At 47.2% G+C, this 24,010-nt stretch overlaps 1 protein-coding gene across 1 annotated transcript; it reads right to left on the reverse strand.

The window, feature by feature from the left end:
* Positions 1-958: 958 nt before the first annotated feature.
* Positions 959-2,331, reverse strand: POU4F3 (POU class 4 homeobox 3; the record flags this gene model as incomplete). The annotated part of the gene is made up of 2 exons (XM_084883180.1): positions 959-1,867; positions 2,212-2,331. 2 exons carry the CDS (start codon positions 2,329-2,331, stop codon positions 959-961), a joined length of 1,029 nt encoding a protein of 342 aa, XP_084739306.1.
* Between the last annotated feature and the right edge of the window lie 21,679 nt (positions 2,332-24,010).

Consider the following 24,010-nt stretch of genomic DNA (forward strand, 5'->3'; position numbering starts at 1 on the left):
GAAGCAGCATTAAATAAATAACAGGAAACAAAGATGCTAACAATAACAACAATGAAAGAGTGGCGAGGTTAGACGTGTTGGAAGGACTTGCATATTGTAGCTCGGAGAAGTTATGATTACTTTCGAGCAGCCGCCTCTACAGTGCACTGGCACCTGGCTGGATTAGCGAGCTGGGATCCAGAGTTATCTGTCAGTCCGGAACACTACCAACCCCTGGCCCTCCAGCTGGCAGCAATTACCAGCAGGTAGAAGGGGATGGACCAAGGCAGGTGCCCACTGCTGCTTGCAAATAGTTAAGTGACCCCAGCATGAAGGCCCTTTCCTGGAGTAGGACCTACATGGAGAACGACTCCCTGCACGATTTTCCTGAACTAACCCATGCTGCCTTAGAGAACTTACAGCAAACTAAAGAATGAGATGGATAAAGTTTAGGAGGGGAAGGGAGTATAAGGCTATCCTTCGGAAACATACATGACTTTATATAATCTAAATAAATCTCCAGTACATCTTGGTGCCCCCGTTTGACTTTGTATTACTATTTATCACTGCCTCCCCATCCCTAGTCGAGCTTAGCAATCAATGTGGCCCCTTCAGCGCAGAGTCCTGTGGTCCGGTCCAATTCACTAACCCCTGCGTTTGGGCTCCCCATCCTGAAGTGGCGCAGTCCAGAGCGCCAGGGAGATTTTTTTCAGCACCATGGACAGCACAAGTCCCTCCAGGCTCGCCCTTTGTGAATTTTTTTCCTTAGTGCCAAAACTTTTCTGGTGGGAATAGAATGGAGAAAAAGAGAAAGAGAAGGCCGGGAGACAACCGGGTGGGGTAAAGGAGAAAGTCTGTGGCTCCGGTAAGGAGAGCCTGACCTGCCAGAAAACGTCTTGGAGTCCCCCGTTACCGTCCCTCCCCCCCAGGACGTGCACAGCTTCCCCGGCCCCCAGAGGCTGAGCGAGCCCCGCCGCAGTCAGTGGACCGCCGAGTACTTCATTCGTTTCTGTTTCTGTCTCTGGTTGCAGAACCAGACCCTCACCACGTTCTTTTTAAGGTCCAGTTTCTCGGCGATGGCCGCGATCTTCTCGGAGGAGGGCCGCGGCTGGATGGCGAAGTAGGCCTCGAGCGAGCGCTTCTCCGGAGCCGCGATGGACGTGCGCTTGCGCTTCCGCTCGCTGCCGTTGAAGAGCTCGGGCTTGCTGTTCTTCTCCCGGTAGGCGGCCTCGGCTTCCTCCAGCCACGCCTGGAGCACCGGCTTGAGTGCGATCATGTTGTTGTGCGAGAGCGTGAGGGACTCGAACCTGCAGATGGTGCTCTGGCTGAGCGAGCCGACGCCGGGGATCTTGAGGTTGGCGAGCGCCGCGCCCACGTCCGCCTGGGTCACCCCCAGCTTGATGCGCCGCTGCTTGAAGCGCTCGGCGAAGGCCTCCAGCTCCCGCGGGTCCGACTCCACGTCGCTGAGGCAGGCGGGCATGGCGCTGTGCGGCGCCACGGCGGCGGCGTGCGGGTGGCCCATGCCCATGGCCTGGTGCAGGTGGCCCATGGCGCCCAGGTGGTGCGGGTGGATCTGCGTCGGCATCACCGAGTGCTCGGGGGCGCCCAGGCCGCCGACGCTCAGCGTGGGCGAAATGTGCTCCAGCAGGTCGCCCTCCAGGCCCTGGTGCACCGCGTGGTGCGGGTGCGAGGTGAGCGCGGCGGCGGCCGGGTGCGAGATGGGCACGGTGGACGACGTGGACGTGCAGGGCACGCTGCTCATGGTATGGTAGGTGGCGTCGGGCTTGAACGGGTGGCTCTTGCCGTGGGAGACGATGTCCACCGCCGCCAGAGCCTCGGCGCGCGCCAGCAGGCTCTCGTCAAAGCTTCCAAATATATTGCCCTGCAGCTGCAAGCGAGAAAGGCGCACAGCGCGGTCAGTGGGGAATACCGTCAGCTCAGGATTAAAACACATTTTCACAAGCAACCGAGATGCCTCTCCTACTCAAAGCCCAGGTCATAAAAATTAATACTGGAGGCAGAGGCTCTGCTGGAACAGACGTGCGGATCAGAGACATGAATGAGAGAGAGAGAGCTCGCGCCGCACAGGGAGAAAGCGCGGGGGAGACAGGAGAGGGGTTCAGACAGCGAGCGGCGATTGTTCTGGGCGGCATGAAAAAAACATGAAGCCAGTGCCTGTCAAAAAAATTAAAAGAATGTGCCTTAGAGCGGTAATTATGCGCCACTACGTACCTGCGGGGCCGGGAGACAAACGCGGCGCATGGCCTCGGAGCCGGAGTGCAGGCTGGAGAATTTGGGTTCCTGGAGCACCGGGTGCATGCCGAAAGGCTGCTTGGCGTTCATGGCCATCATCTTCGCGCGCCTGGCGGGGAGGCAGCCCGGGGCATGGACCTGGCTCCTCTCGCTCGCTGGCTCGCCGCGCTCCAAAGTGAGCGCCGCTCAACACCCGCGCTCCCCTCGCCCTCCCGCTCGCGGCCTCCCCTCTCCCCCACCTGCCTCCTCACTCATCTTACACGCCGCCTGCCAGGAGGCCCGGAGCGCGCAGGCGTGCTCACGCCGGGCTCGCAGGGGCCGCCCCGGAGGCAAGGCCAGGCAGGCTCTCCGCGCCTCCTCGCTGCGCCCGCCCGGCTTTTATACCCCGGCCGCCCGGGCCTCCCCGGCTGCCCCGCCCCGCCTGCATCCGACCCGGCCGGTCTTCCGGATTCTTTCTTCTTCTTCTTCTTCGTGGACTTTTCCCCTCCAAAGTCCCACACCTCTCCCTCCTGTCCCAACTCGCACTGCCCGGACCCAAAGGCGGCCCCGGGCTGAGCGGGGTGTGTGTGTGTGTGTGTGTGTGTGTGTGTGTGTGTGTGTGTGTCAGAAGTTGACTCCTCTCTCTCTCTCTCTCTCTCTCTCTCTCTCTCTCTCTCTCTCTCTCTCTCTCTCTCTCTCTCTCTCACACACACACACACACACACACACACACACACTCCTTGTCGGACCGGCTGCCGCCACACTGCCCATTTCCAGGGCTCTCCTGGCCCCACGCCCGAGCCGTCCACCAGAGTCCGGCCCCGCGACGCAGCCAAGAAGCAGGCGCCTCCGAGCGCCCAGACGGGCTCGGGGAGGGGGGGGGGTGCGCTGCCGTAATGAGCCCCAGGTGGCCCTCACCCCCAATTGTTGAAGTGGGGGAAGTCACTGCCTGCCCAGTCCAGGAGGCCTGTGGCTTCCTCCCACCCCTGCCTTTGCTTAAGACAGCTTTGCCCCTTCCCCCTCTCCACAGCCCGCCGGCCTAAGGAAGGTTTACTGAGCACTCAGGATCCCTGCTCAACTAAGGAAGCTTACTACGGATTATTATTATTATTTTTTTTTTTTTTAGAAATGAGGGTAGGACTGTCCAGCCACCTTGGGCGTCAGTGCACTTCTGCCTGGCCGCCAGCGCGTGCAGGCCCCAGTCCCCATAGCAATGGTTCCCGCCTTGAGCTCCTACTATGTGCTAGGCCACTCAGAGAGTTCGCTCCGGGCATCCATCCGCACACCCTGTGGCGTTGGTACCCTTACTCCGTCTTACAGAGGAGGAAACCCAGGGTCAGAGGGCTTAAGTAACGGGCCCAGGACAGCGTGGCTGGCTGGGGATAGAGACGTTCATTCACTCGCTCCTCACGGTAGCCATTCACAAATAGTCACTGGTGGCCCACTGGGTGCCAGGCGTCCGCGGCGGACTCCCAAGGCTTTTAATCACTCAGCTACTCTGAAGTTTCGGACGGAAGTGCTCCGGGGTTAATACCGCCCGCCCCGCCTCCCCTCTGCTCGCGTCCCCTCTCCTTCCCTCCTCTACTTTCCCTGCGCTAGTAAACATCGTGAATAATGGATGGGGAATCCTGGGGCTGTGGCCGCGCCGCCCTCCGGAGATGGCAAAGCCCGGTTCGGAGAGAAGCCCTGAGCGCCCAGCGGAGCCCACGTCGCGGAGGGAGAAGGCCTCGGGGTTTCAAAGACCTGCCCCGCCTGCGGGCTGAGCCTCGTGCAGCAGGGTTTGGGCGGGTTTCCCACAGGTTAACTAGGCGGAGGTGGGACCACCCAGGGGCCTGAAAGGAAGGCCTGCTTGGATCCGGGTTCCTGTCTGGGGTCTCCCCATCCTCTGCGCCCGGAGCCCTGGGCAGTATGGCCCTGCAACTTCGTCAGAGGGCTCAGCCCAGGTGCGGGAGGTCCAGCAAGGCCCTTTTGCTAAACCTCTCTGGGCCTCAGTTACGTGAGCTCTACAAAAGGAATTGCACTAGAGTTTGCCTTTTCCGGTTCTGGTGAAGCGCTTGTGCCAAAGCAGAGAGGAAAGCATGGAGCACGGACCCTGAGTGCTCAGTGAACCTCCTCACAAGCTGGTGCTTTGGGGCGCAGGTCCTGCCCTCAGATTCAAAAACGCCTCTCTGCCTCTTGCTGGCTGGGAGGCCTTGAGCCCTTGCAATGTCTCTGTGATAATTTCTCCTCCACTGATGGTGGTGAGGCAGACATGGAGATAAGCATCTGGCACAGTGCCTGGCACATTGGGGATCATGGAATAAGTGTTCCTCTCTCCTTCCTCCTTCTAGCTAAAGAGAAGGCCTTCGGGAGTGGGGGTGTCCCGGCACATCTCCCTGGAGATGGCTGGTCTGAAGGTGCAAACTGCATGGTTGGTCTCCTCTATTCACTCAGCACCTGCTTAGTGCCAGACCCCATGCAGGGGGCTGAGGCCCCGCTTTAGACCAGACTCCTTTCTGGCCCTCACAGAGCCACCCGTCTAAAGTCCACTGCAGAAAGATGACGGGTACTTGCAGGGCAGTAGAGGGGTGTAGATTCATGCACAAGGCACAGAACAAGGCTGGTGGGATTCTTGAAATACAGAACATGCACCAGAACCGTGGGTCTCAGGAGGGCTGGGGTCTGGACAGCATTCTAAAACCGGGTCTATCTCACAGGAAGAGGGCTGCACTAGAGGACTGCTAAGTGCCTCTGCTCCAGCAAAAGACCGTCGTTCTGGTTAATTTAAGTGAAATATATTTTGAGCAAATCAGAGCTTTTCTCCAGAGACATTCAACTCCCCAGAAGCTGAATGCGGTGTTATTTTATCACTCACCAGCATTTAGGACCATTCATTCTTGTTTCTGCCCAAAGCCAAAAAGGAAAAGGGGAAGGGGAGCTGGGGATGTTGCATCCTCCAGGGAGAAGATGCAACATTTGAGACCGCACTCCCTCCCTAATATCTGAGTTGTCTGTGAAGCTGACACTCCCAAAACAGAGGGAAAGGCCCATCCACATCCATCCTTCTCTGCGTTGTCCCTTAAGGGGCCTGGGAGATACTAACCAGGGTTGAGGTCAGGCAGGGGTCAGAGACAGAGCAAAACCAACAGGCCCCCGTAGGCCTTCAGAGCTGACCTTCAGCGCATCAGCTTCCACTCCAGCATCCCAAGGCACTAGGGTCACAAATCAAAACCCAAGCTTGCATCTGGCAACCTGTCTTCCCTGGGTTTTCCCCATCCTTCCTTTTAAGGTCCTAGCAGCTCTAGGCAGCCAGCAATGAGAGGAGGCCCATCCTTTGGGACGGTCTTTCTGAGAAGGCCCTGGAGATAACGGACTAGAGAAGAAAGGAGGAAGAGACCATACAGAAAGCAACTGGAAGGAGAACCGTAGAATACAGTTGATAATATTCTCTACACTTTACAGGATTTCAAACTTAAATTCTGTTAGGGGCAAGTCCAGTAAAATAAATGAGCTGGGCTCCTAAAAGGGAATATGGGGACTGTGATAAACTGGAAAGCACATGCCCCCCCCCACCATAAATGAATTAACTTAATTAATTGTAATTAAATTGCAATTAAAATATTCCCCACTCCTCCACACCCACATGCACACACATATACAAACATGCACGCACATACACACACACACACACACACACTCACATATACCATATAGGCCAAACAAAATCTGTCTGAGGGTTTAAGAAAGAACCATGTGGGCCCTCAGGCAAGTGACATTAAGGGGCAATTTCTTCATTCTACAATCATTTCAGAATACCTACTGACTGCTGGGTCTTGTGATTGATTCTGCAGGTACAGTGCACACTGTTTCAGCGGCTCAGAGTCTAGTAGGGGCATAAAGTTGCCACATGTAAGTTGAAATCAGGACACAAAGCACTTGGTCCTCTGGAAGGGCCAGCTCTGTAGGGATGCTGGGGCAGAGGGCAAAGGCATTTTCCTGTGGGCCAGTGGTTTTCACCTTTACTAATAGAGGAGTAGGAATTATCTGCAGCCTCTTAAAATACAGCATCACAGGATCACAGAGATTTTGACCACAGGGACTAACTTGACTTTTAATAAGACATCCGTGATTCACATACAGGTAATCTGGAGACGGTTTTCCTCCTTTGAGTTTTTTGCATTGTTCTCCATTATCCCTTAAAAGAAGGTGCTGTCTTATGATCTGTGCTCATTGAAGGGCCCTGGGACTTCTTTGAGGATAAATCTTATCAGTCCCTGTGCCACGTCTACAAGCCAGGCATCATGTAGGAGCTTAATACAATCATTTGTGTTGAACGAATGCAGGCATGAATAATATCCTCCCCAGGATTCTGTCCTGTGATGGTAATAAAATCAAAAAGAGCCATTTATGGAGTAGTTTCTGAGTGCCACGCCCCAGGCTTTGTGCATTAGAAGTATTGTACACCGAATCCCTACATCAAGCCAACGAGGTTGATAATATTATCTTCATTTTACAGATGAGAAAACTGAGGCACAGAGAGATTCATCATTAACTGAATTGCCCAAGGCCACACAGTTAAGCATTGGGAGAGTGAGGACAGAAACCCAGTTGACCTTAATTAACATCCTAGGCTATCAGCAGTTTCAAGGCCCCCCAAGCTCCGGGGCGAAGGCATTGGGTGCCCCGGTTTTAGTTCTCTCCCACAAGGCAAGAAGGTCTGGCTTTCAGGGGCTCAGAGGCTGGCCCTGCTCCAGGCATGCTTCTGGAGGTGCCTTCATGGAGAAGCCAGTGACTACCCCCTCCCACTTCCATCCCTGGCCAAACTCCACCGTGGGGAGTTGGGGAGGGGGAAGAGGAGTGGAATGGGAGATGGCCCTGATAGGACAGCCGAACTCAAGATGCCATGGCGGGGAGGCAGCTGGTGGGGCTGCCTGGCCAGGTGTTCGCAGCCGTCAGCCTCGCCTTCCTCTCCCTTTCTCTCATCTCCTTTCACAAACTTCTCACATGTACTGGCCGCCTGCGCAGCTGCTGCGGGACCCGCCTGTCGGCCGCTCACCTTGCATTGTCTGCGATGATTCAGAGGATTCGAGATGCCCAGAGGGACCCAGGAGCCCAAGGCCGGGCATCCATGGGGGATCGGCACGCGCCAGGAGTCCTCCCCTTCCCCTGGGGTCCCCACGGAGGACTGAGCACAGGCTCTTGGGCAGTAGGGCTCCAGGCAGGCCCTGACTGCTCACAGTCTCAGTTTCCTCATCGGAAAAATAAGAGGATAGAGTCAAGAGAACTCCGAGAGCCCTTCTCCATCATGCCTATTTACTGAACATGTTTATCGAGCGCCTACTGTGTGGCATCTGCCATGGTAGGAAACACAAATTCAGCTGCAAAAAAGACTTACCCCTATCCACCTCCACTCCCCACAATGCACTCTCCTCAACTGATGCTTGAGCAGAAGGGGAACAATAAAAAAGAGACACCCCCCAGTAGTGATATCTGCTACAGAGAAAGTAAACCAGGGTGATGGAACAGAGAACCTGAGGGTAGAAAAGGAAGGTGTCTGAGCCGAGACCTGAAGGCTAAAATGGAAGAGAGGGGGAGCTACAAGGTAAAAGCCTGAAGTGAGAGCAAGTGTGGGGTGGTGAGGGGAGAGCAGGAAGGCTGGAATGGTGGTTGTGTGGTGAGGAAACCAAGAATGTGGGAAATGACATAGTCGAAGGGCAGGCCTTGGGTTTTGCAGGGGTGGAGTGTTGCTCCACGGAGAGTGGGGAGCCATCGGAGTGTTTAACCAGGACAGTGAGTGATAGCCTATGAGCCTACTTCTGCTGGCTGTGCAGGACTTGGGTTGCAGTGGTCCAGGGAGGAAGAGGAAGACCCCGAGTATTAGTCTCCTGCTTCATGGAGAACCAGGGTCCATAGTTTAGATTTGGGGTGTATTGCTCAGGAGACATCCCAATAACCTCCTACAATCAGTGCTTGGCTTTTTCATATTCCTCCCCTCCATCCTCAATGTTGGTCCTGCTGTGTCTTCATCTTTGAGCATTAGGCTTTGCATATCTGTGTCATTAGCAGCATGGCCAGCTCTGTGCTTATCCTCAAGATTCTGGACTCAAAAAACAAAAACAAAACAAAACAAAACAAAAAAAACCCACAGTCCTTTTTTCTGGCACACGAGGACTGGTTTTGCCTTCTTCTGCTCCAATTCATAAGCATTTTAGTTCAAAGTCATCAAGTCAATGCCCACGAGGCCTATTCGGTTGCCATCTCTTCCATGGGCAAAGGATTAGGCCATTGTCTCACCAGCTTGGTTGGGAAGAGGCAGCAAGGGGTGGTGGACAGAGCACAGGAAGTCTGGATTCAAACATGGACATGTAGCTAACCTGCTTATGTGACCCTGGACAAGTCACTCCGAGGCGCTGGGCCTGTTTCACTGCAAGGGAAACAGGCTCCATGGGGCCTCTCAGTGTGGATATGTCAAGGTTCTAAATGTAGATCTTGGGAAAGGGTAGAGTCAAATCCATCACCATAAACAGAATCCAAGTTCTAATGCTGCTGCAGGAGGCGCTGCAGGCAGAGCAGGAGGATCTGCTGCTTCCTGTATTCACCAGCTGCTTGCTGTGTACTTCCTCTGTGTCAGGCACATGCTAGGTTTGAAGATGCAAGAATAAACAAGGACTTCATGGATCCTGCTTCAAGAAGCTGAGAGTCTGTCAAGGGTCCCAGGTTCGATTCCAGTCAAGGGCATGTACCTTGGTTGCGGGCACATCCCCAGAAGAGGGTGTGCAGGAGGCAGCTGATTGATGTTTCTCTCTCATCGATGTTTCTAACTCCCTCACCATCTCCATTCCTCTCTGTGAAAAATCAATGAAATGTATTTTTTTTAATAGAAGAAGCTGAGAGTCTGTGTTGTCTTATTCAACCTTCACTTCCATAGAAGTGAACATCATACCTCCACCTTTTCTTTACATCAGGTAAGGAAGCTGAGGCTCAGAGAGGTGATGGAACTTGTCTACCAGCGATCAGCTCATTGTTTCTTGAGCTCTTATTCTGCCTGGCTCTGTGCACTCTTACCTCTGACATAGGTACTGTCATTACCTCTGTTTCACAAATGGGAGGGCTGAGGCTCAGAGAAGCTAAGTGTGTTGCTGGAGGGCCACACAGGAATATGTGGCAGGGATAGGATTTGAACTCAGGTCTGCTGCAGGCTACACACACACACACACACACACACACACACACACACACACACCAGGCAGCCCCCAGGAAAGGGGGTGAAACTTCCTGCCACCTGTTCACTTCCTCCTTGAGCTCTGAGCAGTAAAAGAGAAAAGGAGCCATTAACCAGCCTCTGTAAATTAAAACAGAAAAGAAAAGGAAAACAAAAAAAGAAGAAGAAAAAGAGAAGTAGGAGGGGAAACAAGCGAAGGCTTCGCTCTCATCAGGGGGGAAGCGGCGTCTTGTCGCCTAGCTCCATGCCCTGATTTATGATAAAAAATTTAGAGGAAATCATTTATATTTTAAAGGATCTAAATAGCTGCATGAAAGTTTTATCTAAAGTGCCACTGTATTTATAGGCAGTTCTTCCATGCTGGAGGTAATTAATAGATGTATAAATCGCAGGGCTCCGGGCTCTCGGGTCCACAGGGCTGGATGGCAAGGGCCTCCGGCACTTTGGGGTCCTTTCGGGAAGGGGTGGCAACCTGCACCATAGCTCCTCCTTCCCCAGCCCCAACCCTATCCCTGTCCTGTGGTGTGTGAAGCCTTTGCTGGGACTGCAGAGATGATTCATATTAGGCCAGTCGGATGCAGCCAGAACTCAGGCTGCGGTTCCAACTGCCCAACTTCTGATCTCTTTCAAGAAAGGTCAAAAGAGAGCCCAAGAGGCGGCACTCTTCCCTCTTTCCTGTCCCACAGACAGCACCAGGGTGTTTACATCCACCATGGCAGGCCGGTTTCTAATTCTTCCTCATAAAGGATTTCCTAAGCCCCCTCTCTCGCCTCCCCAGAATTAGCCAAACTCCCTCTCCTCTCGCTGCGCCCCTGCTTACATGCCCATGCCGGGTGCTTGTTTTGGAAAAGGAACCAGTTGAGAGGCCGGCAGATCTCGGCTCACTTTAATTAAAGCTGTGAAATATTGATGGTTTTGGCTCAGCCTGTGGCCACCACACCTTACAGGCAGGGAGAGAAGCCCAGGGATGAGCGAGCTAAGGAAGGCCAGATGGTTTCCCTTCAGAAACGCCATACAGACCTGCAGAGGTGTCACTGCCTGAGCTCATCCCCCAGCCCTAAATAATTGATGGGTCTCCTGAATTTGAAAAGGGGGGAAAAAATCCACCAAACTGGAAATAACCGTGATGACTCATTAGGACTGAGCCTTTGGAGATGAGGAGAGGGTGTGCTGACCTAGTGGGCTGAGGGTGGTCAGGCTGCGGTGCAAAATGCAGCCACCGTGGCCTGCTTCCTTTGCTGGGCTCCTTCCAGCAGCTTTCTGTCTGCATCTAGGGCAGAGAGAGCCTTCCCCATCCAACACACTCCTTTCTCTTCCTTGGGGGACCAAAGGCAGGCATTTCTTACTGAGGAGAAACTCTCCAGCTCCCTTTGTAAAGCTCTAAATGTCCATGCTCTGATAATGCACCACCACAAAGTGGGCTTCAAAGAAACTTACACAGCCCCTGTTTGCACCACCATTCAATTTGAGCTGGAGAATAAATGTGTGTGCACGAGTGTGTGTGTGTGTGTGTGTGTGTGTGTGTGTGTGTGTGTGTGTGATCTCGTCCTGTGGCCCCAAACACAGCACTGCTGATAGAGCTGCCTTTCTGGGGCATGGAGATATTATGACCTAGTAGATCTGTTTATGGGGCCTGGAGGGGAGCTTCAGGTGCTGCTGTGGTGGAGATAGTGGTGGTGACAGAGACCTTATATTCCAGGGCCCGTGCCTTCTGTCTGGTCCAATCCATTTGAGGGAACTGGGGTGAAGGATTATTTCAGCTTTTGACATAAAGTTGACCTTGCCGCTGACATATTTTAATTCATTAGTCCAGAAGAATTTTACAGACAGTGCCTTTTCTTTACTAAAATTTATCCTTTTACAAGCAAAGGACTATAAACAACACTACCCCATTCCATTTCTTCCCATGTACATTTAACTATAATTATTATATTTATTGAACTTTTTAAAAATATAACAAATGGGGTCTGGCCCTATCATTGGGTAGAGCATTCAAGTTCTAGTTGGTCAGAAATATAGAGAACCTGGCGACTCTCTACTGCTTTTTCGGCATTTTTTTTTTTTCTTTCTTTGAGAATGACAGTTCGTCCATTTCTCCTGCTCTTGCATCCTACTTCCTGAGCAGTGCATGCATTTGCAATGGAGTCTTGGAATTTCAAAGCCTGTTTGGTGGTGAACAGAAGGACCTGGAAAGGAACATCACGTTCTAAAGGGCTGCAAGCCTCACAATCTGGCAGGTGGGTGCTCTGTTCATTTCATTTCCCATTTATACCCTCCTTTTCCTCCAAAGAGCATATGACACCCAATGGGCCGGTTTCGAGCAGAAGGAAATGATCGCATTCTCTGTGAATAATGGTAAGTCCTCCTGATAATGAGCCTTTGATAACTCTTGGAAGGCGGGGACAGGGGGGCTCTGTGACAGGGAATGGCCAGGGGGCTTGTGGGAATCAGAGAAGCCTTCTCTGAGTTGTGAAGACCCAAGTGAAGAGAAGGAACCAGCCATATGACAACCTCTGGGAAGAGTTTCTGGGCAGAGAGAAGAGTAAGTGCTGTTCTCCTAGCTGGGAATCAGCTTATGAGTTCAAAAACCAGGAACAAGGCTACTGTGTCTGGAGCCAAGGGGGAAAGGGAGATGAGTTTGGAGAGGTGCAGGGACCAAATAGGACCTTATAAGCCCTGGTTAGACACGTGTGCTTTATCTCAAGTGCAGTGGGAGGTTTTAAGCAGGAATGTGATACTTTGGTAAAAGTCTCATAGAAGAAAGAGGACACAACCCAGGTTGGAGGCAGGCTGTTGGCAGAGAGGTTTTCCAGAAGAGTGGTACTCCTGCTGTTCCCTCTGGTTGCAATGCTCTTCCAACCAGAGGCCCACATGGCTCACTTTGACACCTCCTTCATGGGTCTGCTTAGTCAGTGAAGCCTTCCCAGAACATATACATCTCAACTATCTCACCCCACCCCCATTTCCTATGCTCTTTTCTGCTTTATGTCTCCATGACACTCATCATCTTATGTACCTCATAGCTGTAGTGCACTTGTTAGTTTCTTGTGGATTCTGCTAATGGAACGTGAGTTTGATGAGGGCAGGGACTTGGTTTTTGTCACTTCTATTCACCTGGTATCACCAGCACTGCCTGGAGCTCAGTACACAGTGTGGAATGAGAGAACTAACCTCAATTGGCTTGTGACAGCATCTGATTTTCAAATGCAAAGAGTGACACTGCCTGTGCTACTGATTTGGCATATATTTTGGAAAGTTTAGTTCCATCTGCACCTCCTCATTCAGACCCCCAAGGGAAGGCCACACAGGTTTTTTGTAGTCTTGGAATGTATCCAAAGTGAGTGTTCAATGTGAGCATCCACCTCACCTTGTACTGTGTGCTAAGCCCCTTCAAATATGCTAAGCCCCTTCCCACCTCAGAACCTTTGCTTTCCTGTTCCCCTACCTAGAATTTTCTTCCTCCATTTCCTTATCTGCTGGCTCTCTCTTGTCTTTCAGTTCTGAGCTCAAATGTCACTGCATCATAGAGGACTTCCCTGATCATCCAATCAAAATTATTTCCATCTCCCCCATCGCCCCATCAGTCACTTTCTAGCTCATTACTACACTTTTACTTTACTTTAATTTTTCTACCTAGTACTTTACCCTTATTTGAAAATTACTTGCTCCTTTACTTGTTTATGTGGTTATCACCCATGTGCTCTCACTAGAATATAAACTCCATGAGGGCAGACACAATCCACCTAGCTTCCTCTGGCGTCTCCAGTGCCTGGAACTCAGGAGGTGCTCTAAGTGTGTGCTGAATGAATGCATAAATGAATAAATAAGCCCAACAAGCTAATGTTGGCCTGGAGCTGCAAAGTAAGTGATTGGCATTGCCCCCGAAACCCAATTCCCAGCTCCCTCCCCCCCTCGGGCCACATTGCCTTCCCGATGTATGTGGGAAAAGATACCCAGAAAGATAAACAAGAGCTGAAACTCTTCTGAGCCCAAACTACAGGGGAAATGCTGAGCTCTCGCAGAGGAAAGAGGAAGCGTGTCCCGGCTTTGGGAGGATCACTGCTTCCATTGTTCCCCTGAGCCTTTGGGTCAAGAAAGCAGATTTCTGACATCATAAAACCGATGAAGACAAAAAAAAAAACAAAAAAACTCAACACTGGCTATGACATGACTGTTCCACTGTACAATCTGATCGAGGAAATGTATCTAGGATTACCCAGACAGTCAATTATTCATGAGCTAAACGTCCAGGCATCAATTACCTGGCTTGATGCTCTTATTCATTAAGGAGATTGAACAGCCCAACTTAACAAAGCAGCAGAAAGTTGCTAAGTAACAGAAGTTACCTGACCAGCCCACAACACTGCAACCTCCACAATATGAGTCCTTTCATGGCAAGAGGGCCCAGGGATCACTGGCAGGACAGATCAAGTGGAAAACCCCACCGGGGCTAGTTTCAGCATTGGCAAAGGGAAGGGGGCTGAGGACCGAGGGTCTGGATTTAGAGACAGCAGAAGGAACGGACAAGATATAAGCTAAACCATTTCCAAATTGGGGGTGGGGGGTGGGCATTAACCATAAGGAATAAGAATATTTCACAACACATATTAGTGAACATTTTAAATAAAAGTCAAAGATGCTTATCCAGCCCAGCCAGCGTGACTCAGTAGTAGAGCTTCGACCTATGAACCAGGAGAACAGTTTGATTCCTGGTCAGGGCACATGCCTGGGCTGCATGCTCAATCCACAATGGGGGGCATACAGGAGGCAGTCAAGCAATGATTCTCTCTCATCTCATCATTGATGTTTCTATTTCTCTCTTCCTCCCTCTCTGAAATCAATATATATATATATATCTATATATATATCTATAAATCAATATATATATAGAGATTAATATATATATTTATATATATTTATATGTATTAAAATATATATGTTAATATATATATATATTAATATTTATTTTATATATCAATATATAAAAGATGTTTATCCAGAATATAATTGAGCAAAAATGAACTACAAGTATAACAAAAATTCCTCTGGGTGATACAAATTTTTCTCTTCAGGCATCCATCTGAGAGTGACTCTAAAAGTCATTCTAAATATAGGAAAATTTACAAACAGAACTCAAAAGTTTATATACGTAGAGGGCAAGAGTTTTATGTACTTAACTTTCTCCTTATAAAAACTTGTTATGCTTTTCTACAATCTCCTTGACTACTACTCTCAGCAAGTGTTTGTATTACTTTTATTTATTTTTAAATATATTTTTATTGATTTCAGAGAGGAAGGGAGAAGGAGAGTTAGGAACATCAGTGATGAGAGAGAATCATTGATTGGCTGCTTTCTGCACATTCCCCACTGGGGAATTGAGCCTGCAACCTGGGCATGTGCCCTTGACGGGAATCGAACCGGGGACCCTTCAGTACACAGGCTGATGCTCTATCCACTGAGCCAAACCAGCTAGGGCTGTGTTACTATTATAATCAGGGGGGAAAAAAGACATAAATTTCCAGATCTTGAGGAAAACAGTTTGTGTTTTGGGCTTTAGTGGACACGGAGGTTGATGCAGATTTTTCAAAAAATCAGGAAGCTCCCCACCACCAATGAATTGCTGTGGGACATAATGTGATATAGGCAGCACCAGCTACATCATTTGCAGGGTCCAGTGCAAAATGAAAACGTGGATCCCCTTGTTCAAAAATTACTAAGAATTTCAAGATGACAAGAGCATAGCATTAGGCTGAGCACCCCTTCTAAGCACTGGGCCTTGTGCTATGGCACAGATGACACCCAGGAAGCTGGCCATTGCAGGTGTAAGAGCACAGGGATTCTGGTGTGAGCCCTGGCTTCACCTTCACACGCTGTAAGGCCTCAATGAGTCTCCCTTTTCGTGGAGATAATGACAGAAGCAGAATGAGACTATGCCTGGCACATGCTAACCACTCCATGGGGGATAATTATCTTTAATGCTGTGGAAATGTTAATGACAAGTTCATGACAATGGACCAGGGCTGCTCCAGGCCTGCTGCTAAGTGTCTGCCTGGGGTAAGTAACATTTCTCAAGCATACAGACTCCAAAAACAAGGCAAACCACTTTCTCTCTGCACTTGGATATCACTGGTGCAGGGTTCAGTGGAATTCCTTCCTTCCCACAACTATTAACACCCGAGTAAGGCCTGATTTGGGTCATGTGAATATTTCATGTGAGGTGAGGCTGTTACAAGTTTGATAACTGAGGTTCATTGTGAGTCAACATAATTTGGCTCATTCATTCATTCATTCATTCAGGAAATAGTTTAATGATCACTTTTTGGCAATAAGGAAGCAGAAAATGATAAGCAAGCTTTAGCTTCAGGGTAGTGGCGTGGGCATGGGGACTCGCATTCTGGAAATACTGCCACAGCCCTTCATGTGAGATTGGTTCACATCTTTTTAGGTCTCAGTTCCACAGACAGGCCTGCCACCACTACTCTCCTATAAGAAGACTGCTAAGACTTCTGTCCCACCACCCCACTTACTGCCTTCATCGATCCTCTTGACTCCTTTGTAAACAACAGGGGCTATGTCTCGTTCATTCTGCATCTCTAGAACACAGAGAAAGGCCTGGCTCATAGTAGAAGCGCAGTCAATATTTTTCAATAAATTAATGAATAATGTACTAGAGAAATTTGATGGCGCTGTGGGAGCTTGGAGGAGAAGCACTGCATTCTGCCTGAAATTGTTGCTGATGGCTTCCCAAAGGAGATGCCAATTCAGATGAGTCTTGAGAGGTGAGACGTAACTTGACAGGCAAACAAAGGTGGAGAGAAATGCCAGTTGGAGGGGACAGCGTGTGCCACAACACTCAGGAACTGCGAGTGTTTTAGTGGGGCAGAAAGGCAGGGCCAGGGGGGCGGGATCAGGCCCAGAAACTGAAGTGGAAGCCAGATCACTAAAGGACATTCTACGTAATTCTAAACAGGCTGAACTTTATATACGGAGGGCAGTGAGGCACGCTCCTGTATCTGCCTGCTCTGTGCCAGGCACTGAACTGAGTGTAATGGATCCAGCAATGAGCAAGTCATACATGATCCCTGCCCTCAGGGAGCTTACCTTCCATCAGGGAAGACAAGTATGACCTAAACACATAATGATTTGTTACTTAATCATTCCAAAAATAATTAAAAGCATTGTAAATAAGTGTTACAGAGAAGAGCAGGGTTTGAGAGCCCATCACAGGGATATCCAATCTGGTCTAGGGACTGGAGAAGCTGCCCCTCTCTGACCTCAAATTGATCCTGAAAACATCCTCTGCTTGATGTCAAAAATTAACTTTGGGAGTGAGTGGAGGTGCAAGAGGGAATAGGAGGATAAATGGTGTTCGAAAATAAAATAAAATAAAATAAAAAAGAGAAAAAATTAACTTAAATTCCATGTACCAATAGGAAAAATAAATCTCACATATATATTCATGAATTTAGGAAATCCATTCCCAGATATATATATTTAATTTGATGCCATTTGTGTAATATTTTAAAGCATAAAAATTATTATTATCTACTGATGCAAACATATAGCATAAAGACATGATTGGGAACAAAAGCTACCAGAATAAGTATTGTGGTTCTCTTGGGGATGGGGTGAAGACTAGAGTAAAGAATATTACTGGGGAGATTGAATTGTATTCATAATGTTTTATTACTAAGCTGGGGATAGATACATGGATTAATTTTATTCTCTGTAGCTTTTTATACTATGGAAGTATTTAACTTAAAAAAATAAAGTTAACTGAAGTCTATATTAAGTATATTTATTAGTTATTATTACTACTAAAGAGATTGTAACACATCTATTCTCCAAGAGAGTACAGGAAATGGGAATACATATGTGATAAACATTTTTTCATATATTGCAGGGTAAATAAACTCCAAGCTCATAAATTTTATTAGGTCAAAAACTTTCCCCAGTCCTGTAAGTTCTTCCCAGAAATCCTGTATATAAAAGACAAGAAGGAAGTTCAGGAAAGAAATGCTGTTTCGCTTTGGTTTTTTTTTTTTAAATCTGTCTTTATAACAGCAACTCTTCTCACAAACTAGGACTCTCTGGTGACTGGCTGGACTTCTTGCAAATCCCCTATATCTTTCTTTGGGAAAGAGGCAAATAAAATGAAAAGCAATCCGGGCAGAAATAGCTGGAATCTTCCTCACCACCAATGCCAAAGTCTTGGCGCCAGAGGGACAGCAAGCACCCTAATCAATGGCTAAGTGCATGGGGATGGATGATGCTCTGCCCCATCGTAAATGGCTTTCAACAGTCTCCAGTCAAGAGACTCCTGGACTTTCGTGCATCTCTGGGCATCCTGGGTCAAAGCTGATACAGGGGAGGAACAATATTTCTGAATATTTTCTCATGAGTCCAAGGTGGGTCTCTGGGGTAGTCCTTAAAATAGCCAGCAAGGAGAAACTGGACTGGCAGCCAGATATCGACCATTCAGCAGAGTGCTAGCAGCTGTCATCAGGCCAGAGTAATAGGGAGACCATGTACCTGCCCTCCCCTGGCAGAATACATTTCCCCAAATCTTTATCACAGACCCAGAACTAAAAGCCCTCACCAATTTGCTACTTCAGCAGCATGATGTCTAATAATATCCTCTGATAAATGGAGATAAATAGTTTTTGGAAGGTGGATAGCGCTTTCTAGATTGACAGCCCAATCCTAAGAGACACAAAGGCGTCAAGCCATCATCTGAAGTGAAAGTCTCAACAACCATCAGCAGTGGAGGCTCTTTTCCACCCTGGATCCGTTGCTTTGGCCTATCCAATTGCTAAATCCATCCATCCACCTGTCATCGAAACATGGCTCAACGTCTTTCTGTGTCAGGTTCCATCCCAGGTTATGGGATATGAAAATGACCAGGATTCTGGCTTGGAGGAGCATGCAATCAATGTTGACCACAGATCCACCGGAAATAGGACCTGGTATAAGATTTCTAAGGAAAAGATCTTCCCTCCAACTTTGATAGGCCAAGTCAATTAGATGATGAGATTGATGGTTATGGCTAGATAGTCCAGGAATAGCCAATGAGTTTGTGTATTCCTGTGTCACTTATACTTAACTGGTGATGACTGTCTGGAATACTGTGATAAGGATGATTCTGAGCATAGGTTCAGGTCGGGGGAAAGAATATTGTGGTTGATTAGTGATGCCTGTTACAAGGCAAGAATATGTGGCAGGAAATATTCTTCCCTCTGGTGCAGGGAAAAGCAATGGACTGGAAGCCTGTACACAGAGCCTCTGATTTTACTTCTATCAATAACTGTGTATCTTAGGCAAGGTAGTTGCTTTCTCGGCTTCCTTACCATAGATCAAGGATGATAATATATGCTCTGCTCTATCTCCCTCCCAAGTTTGCTAGTAAGAATTGAATGAAATAAGATGTGAGAAAGTACCAGGTATTCATCACCACATCCTTATAGTTATACTGTAGGTTAATAGTGTAAAGGAATTGGGTAGGCTTTAATCAGCTTATTGTTCTTCTTTATGGATTCAATTTTATTTTTCTGTTCTGTCCATATTTATATGAGGACAGAACAGAAAATTTGAAGGGACATTCAAAAATAGAAGAGTGTCATAACACTTCTTTTAAAAGGAGAGGTACAGAGTTCTCACAAAAAACTCGGGAATATTGGGGTCTTATGGATACTGGTACCCAGTTTAAGATAAGGGGGTAGTTTATGATCAAATGTAGCCAAGAGTCTGATCCTCCAGTCATGACAACTCTCTCATGGTTAGTGAAACCTCTCTATGATGCTGGAGGCAATAATGATAAGGGAGATGAAGATAGTTATTGATCAGGCACTTTACCAAAGGCTTTGCTGGGATTTCTTCATTTAGTCCTTTCAACAGCCCATTTTAGAGATGAGCTGAACAAAACCTTAAGAGGATAAATGACATCCAAGGTCACAGAGCTAGTGAGGATCGTCTGACATAGGGGTGTCGAACTCAATCAGAGAAGGGGCCAAAATCTAAAATCCAGCCTAAATCGCGGGCCGAATGGTTTACTGAACAGTCATAAACTGACAATGTCATAAACTGACAGCGGAGTGCAGTGATGACAGCGCGGTGCGGGCCACATTGCAAGGCCTGGCGGGCTGGATTTGGCCCACGGGCCTTGTGTTTGACACATGTGGGACTCTGACAGCAAAATCCATTGAGTCCTCATTGACTATACTGTCACCAACATAGAAGTCTCCAAAAGAGATGTTATAACCACCTACCAAAGAATAATTTGTGCCCCAGGCTAGGAGCTGGATTAATAATCCCAGGTCCTCAATAGTGGGGAGTTCTGTGATTCTAGCCCCATAACCACTGGTGGAAGGAACTATTTTCTTAACTAGAAAGATTATTTTTCAGGAACAGGTAATACGATGAAGCCAAAGTGGGCACAATTAACCCAGGGATATTATAGTTCTATTATTCATGATTTTTTAAGAGTACTTTGGATTAACTTCTAGCAATGCAGCAAAAATTAGAATTTTCTCCCATTTCACTCACATTACCTTTTTCTGTTCCCAGAACTCGTAAAATTTCCATTTTCTAATATCACATTTTACAGAGCCCTTGTCCATAATGTAGATAGACCACATCCTTTTACCATTTACATCCTAGCAGGTAAATAACATTAATTTTAAGGCGTTCCTATCAGATGCTTCTTAAGAACTAGCTAAATTCTATATATAGTGCAGATGCTTGGGCCTGTCTAGACCACCAAAAAGGAACTATTCTGCCATAGGACATGGGGTAAAAGTTTCTTGAATTGACAGCCTCTTCATATTCGCTGGTTTCACAATATCTTGTTGAAACTTCACATTTTATATTGTGTCTATCTTGCCCACAAAGTGATTATAGGGACTTATAGATGGACAGTAAGGCCAGATGGAGTTCAGCTGTTCAGTCCCAAATTCAACTCAATCTTAGGGGCCAAAGTCATATCTTTAGGTGGAAGATAACAGAGAGTAATTTATCTGCATTTAGAGTACAATACTTGGTATCTAATCATAGAATTGTTTCGAGGGGTAAAAATCAATTTACATGTGCTAAGTGCTTGATGTCTGAGCCATTTAGGCCCTCATTAATAGTAGCTTGTAGCTGTTACCATTGCTTTGGTAGCTACCATATCCTTTTTTTCACAACAATATATAAATCTCTGTCTTAGCCTTTTTATGACTGCATAGTATTTCACTGTAAGAAAAAAAAAATGTATATATACATATATATACTGAGTTGCCAGATTATTATGATCTCTGAACACATAATAATCTGGCCACTCAGTGTGTGTATGTGTAATATATATATATTAGAGGCTGGTGCATGAATTCATGCATAAGTGGGGTCTAGCCAGCCTGGCCAGGGGGAGGGGACATGAGCAATTGGCCCGCCTGCTTGCTGGTTGAACTCCTGATTGAGGGGACAATTTTCATATTAGCCTTTTATTATATAGGATATACACTGAGTGGCCAGATTATTATGTGTTCAGAGATCATAGTAATCTGGCCACTCAGTGTATACTTTCTTTATTCATTTATATTATCTGAATTTCTTAGAGTGATTATAATGTATCACATAAGTAATAAGAAAATATTTTTAAAGCCTGATACTTGCAGTCACTTGTTCTTACTACTAAATAATCAGAATCAAAGTCCTCATTAAACACATGCATTTGTAAACCAGTGAAGTACTACTTTAGGATTGTTAAAGAAAGCCTCACCTTACTCATCTTTACATAACAAACAAAAATTTCCCCATGTGATTACCACTTAAGAGAATTAGGTTTCCCAGAGAAACCTAGCACAGGGTGATAGCCTTCTAAAGTAAGACATCTCTTTGCTTATTCTTTAAGTTGTTTAGCAGGATTTAGAGCACAAGCATTAATGTTGAGTTAGGCTAGTTAACTGATTTCTTTAAGAGCCTGAATATAAAATTTAGCCCCAATCTTTAGATAAGCATGATCCTCAACCGAGTCTCCTTCTATTATATTAGACTGGGCAAATGTTCTGGTTAGAAATCCACACATACACATGTAAATAAATACAATTTTGGGCTACCTTCATGTTGGGAGTTATGGGGACACTGAAGGGAAGTTCCCATGTATTTTGAATGTGTGTTTAATTCAATAAACACACATTCAAAATATCAAAGAAATTTTAAGGCATACAAAAATTTCAGACCTATCATAATAGACTATGATAATGATAGAGAGAGGGGAAGGAAGAGAGAGAGAGAAACATCATTGTGAGAGAGAAACATCAGTCAGTTGTGTCCAGTACGTGTCCTGACTGGGGATCAAACCCACAACTTTTGGTGTATGGAATGATGCTCTAACCAATTGAGCCACCTGGCCAGGGCCACCACCACCTCTTGCCTTTTAACTGAGCTCCTGACTGATCTCTTATCTCCCTGTCTCTCTAGTCGATTCTCAAATCAACAGCCAGAGTGATCCTTTTAAAAAGAGTTTCAACACATCACACCCCTGCTCAAAATCTTCCCATAGCTTCCCAGCACACACAGAATAAAATTCCAGGACTTTCCTAGGGCCCACAGAGTCCTATGTGATCAACTCCCCTACCCCACATCTTATCTTCTCTACCACTCCCCAATTCCTGCTCTGCTTCCTGGACCCCAGCATCCAGAATAGCAGGACTCCACTCCTCATTTACTCATCTCTCGTTTGGAACCTTCTGCTCCCAAGCTAAGCACATGACTTGTTTTCATGCCCATCTCTGCTTTATTTGTTTATGTTCTGCCTCCCTCCCAGGATGCAACTCCCCGGGAGCAGGGGACTTTGCTTACCTTATTCACTGCTGAGGTCTCACATTCTAGTGCTGTGTCTGGCACTAAGAGAGATGATGATACGAAAAATTATATTTGCAAGTGTAAAACCACAACTTGGATATGTGCAAGTACTACTCAGGGATAGGCTGGGATATGCTGCAGTAGCAAACAACCCCCACATCTCACTCTCAAATAACAAGACTTGTTTCTCTTTCCTAGTACCTGTCTATCAGATGCCATTGGGGATGAGAGGTGGTCTCTGCCCAGGTAACCCACACTCAGCGATGAAGGCTGATTGAATCTCTACCATTAGCTGCAAGTCCATGGCAGGAAGGCGAGATTAGAGCAAATTGTACCGTTTCTTAAACACTTCTAAAGGGAATTGATACATATTGTTTCTGTTCTCATTTTATGGACCAAAGCAAGTCACATGGCCATACTCATCTCCATGGAGGCCAGGGATGCAGGACGCAATCATGTGCCTACGCAGAGGGGAACCAGAAGTACAGGGTCTTCACAAAGTCTGAAAACACAACCAACACACAATGAATAGTTTCTTAATGTTGCAATTTATGACAGAAAGGTATTTTCTTGTTTCCAGACTTTGGATAGTCTGTGTTTGGTCAACAATGCTAATGACTCTCGCAGTGCTGTGCAGAAAATGCCTTTCTCATCCGTGGGGAGTCTGACCCTTATTTGTGGGAGATAATGTTTGAGCTGAGATCTGGAGGATGTAGAGCTAAAGGGAAAAAGAAGATGCCTCAGGGAGAGGGGACCTCTTGGACAATGGGCCTGTGGTTGGGGGAGTCCAGGAGAAGAACATTTGGAGACAGGGTGAGAGAGGAAGCAGGACCAGGGCTCTGTGTGTATTGGAGTGAAGGTGAGGGTGTATACACAAGTATTACAGTATCAAAGCCAAGTTATTTCATAGCCTGCTTTTCTCTAACTCAGCATTATCTCATGAACAACTTTCCTTGTCATGATAAACATTAATACAACTTATTTTTTTCTTTTCTTTTTTTAATAAAGAGCAATTTTTAAAATATATTTTATTGATTGTTTACAGAGAGGAAGAGAGAGGGATAGAGAGTTAGAAACATCGATGGGAGAGAAACATCAATCAGCTGCCTCCTGCACACTCCCTACCTGGTATGTGCCAGCAACCAAGGTACATGCCTTTGACCGGAACTGAACCTGGGACCTTTCAGTCCACAGGCTGATGCTCTATCCACTGAGCCAAACTGATTAGGGCTAATACAACTTATTTTTAATGACATCATGGAATACCATTATATAACCAAATCATAATTCATTAAACCAATCTCTACTGTTCAGGTTTGAAATGGCTTCATTATTATCATTTATTTTTTATCACAGCAAATTACGCTACAGAGAAGACTCTCGTTGTTCAGTTTCCACACTCTTCCACCATCATTCATTTTGAATAAACTACTCAAGGCATGGTTGTTGGGTAAATGGGTATGCACATTTTTTAAAGCTGTTATGGTTTGTTTTGTGTGTTTTTTGTGTGTGTTTTGTTTTTGCTTTCAATGAATTGACAAATCACCCTCTGAGATGCTTCTGTACTCACATGATCAATATGGCTTTACTTTCAACGTGAAGACCCCTGAAAGTCATTTTATTTCCGTCTTTTCTAGAACAACACATTACACCAGAATGGAGGGAAGGAGATGGGAGGGGAGACATCTCCAAGTGCGCGGGGATATTTCATTGAGACAAAACGGCAAAACTCATCTATCAGGCAACAGTTTCCAGTAA

The sequence above is a fragment of the Pipistrellus hanaki genome (assembly GCF_964339955.1).
Source record: "Pipistrellus hanaki genome assembly, chromosome: 5".
Taxonomy (NCBI): domain Eukaryota; kingdom Metazoa; phylum Chordata; class Mammalia; order Chiroptera; family Vespertilionidae; genus Pipistrellus; species Pipistrellus hanaki.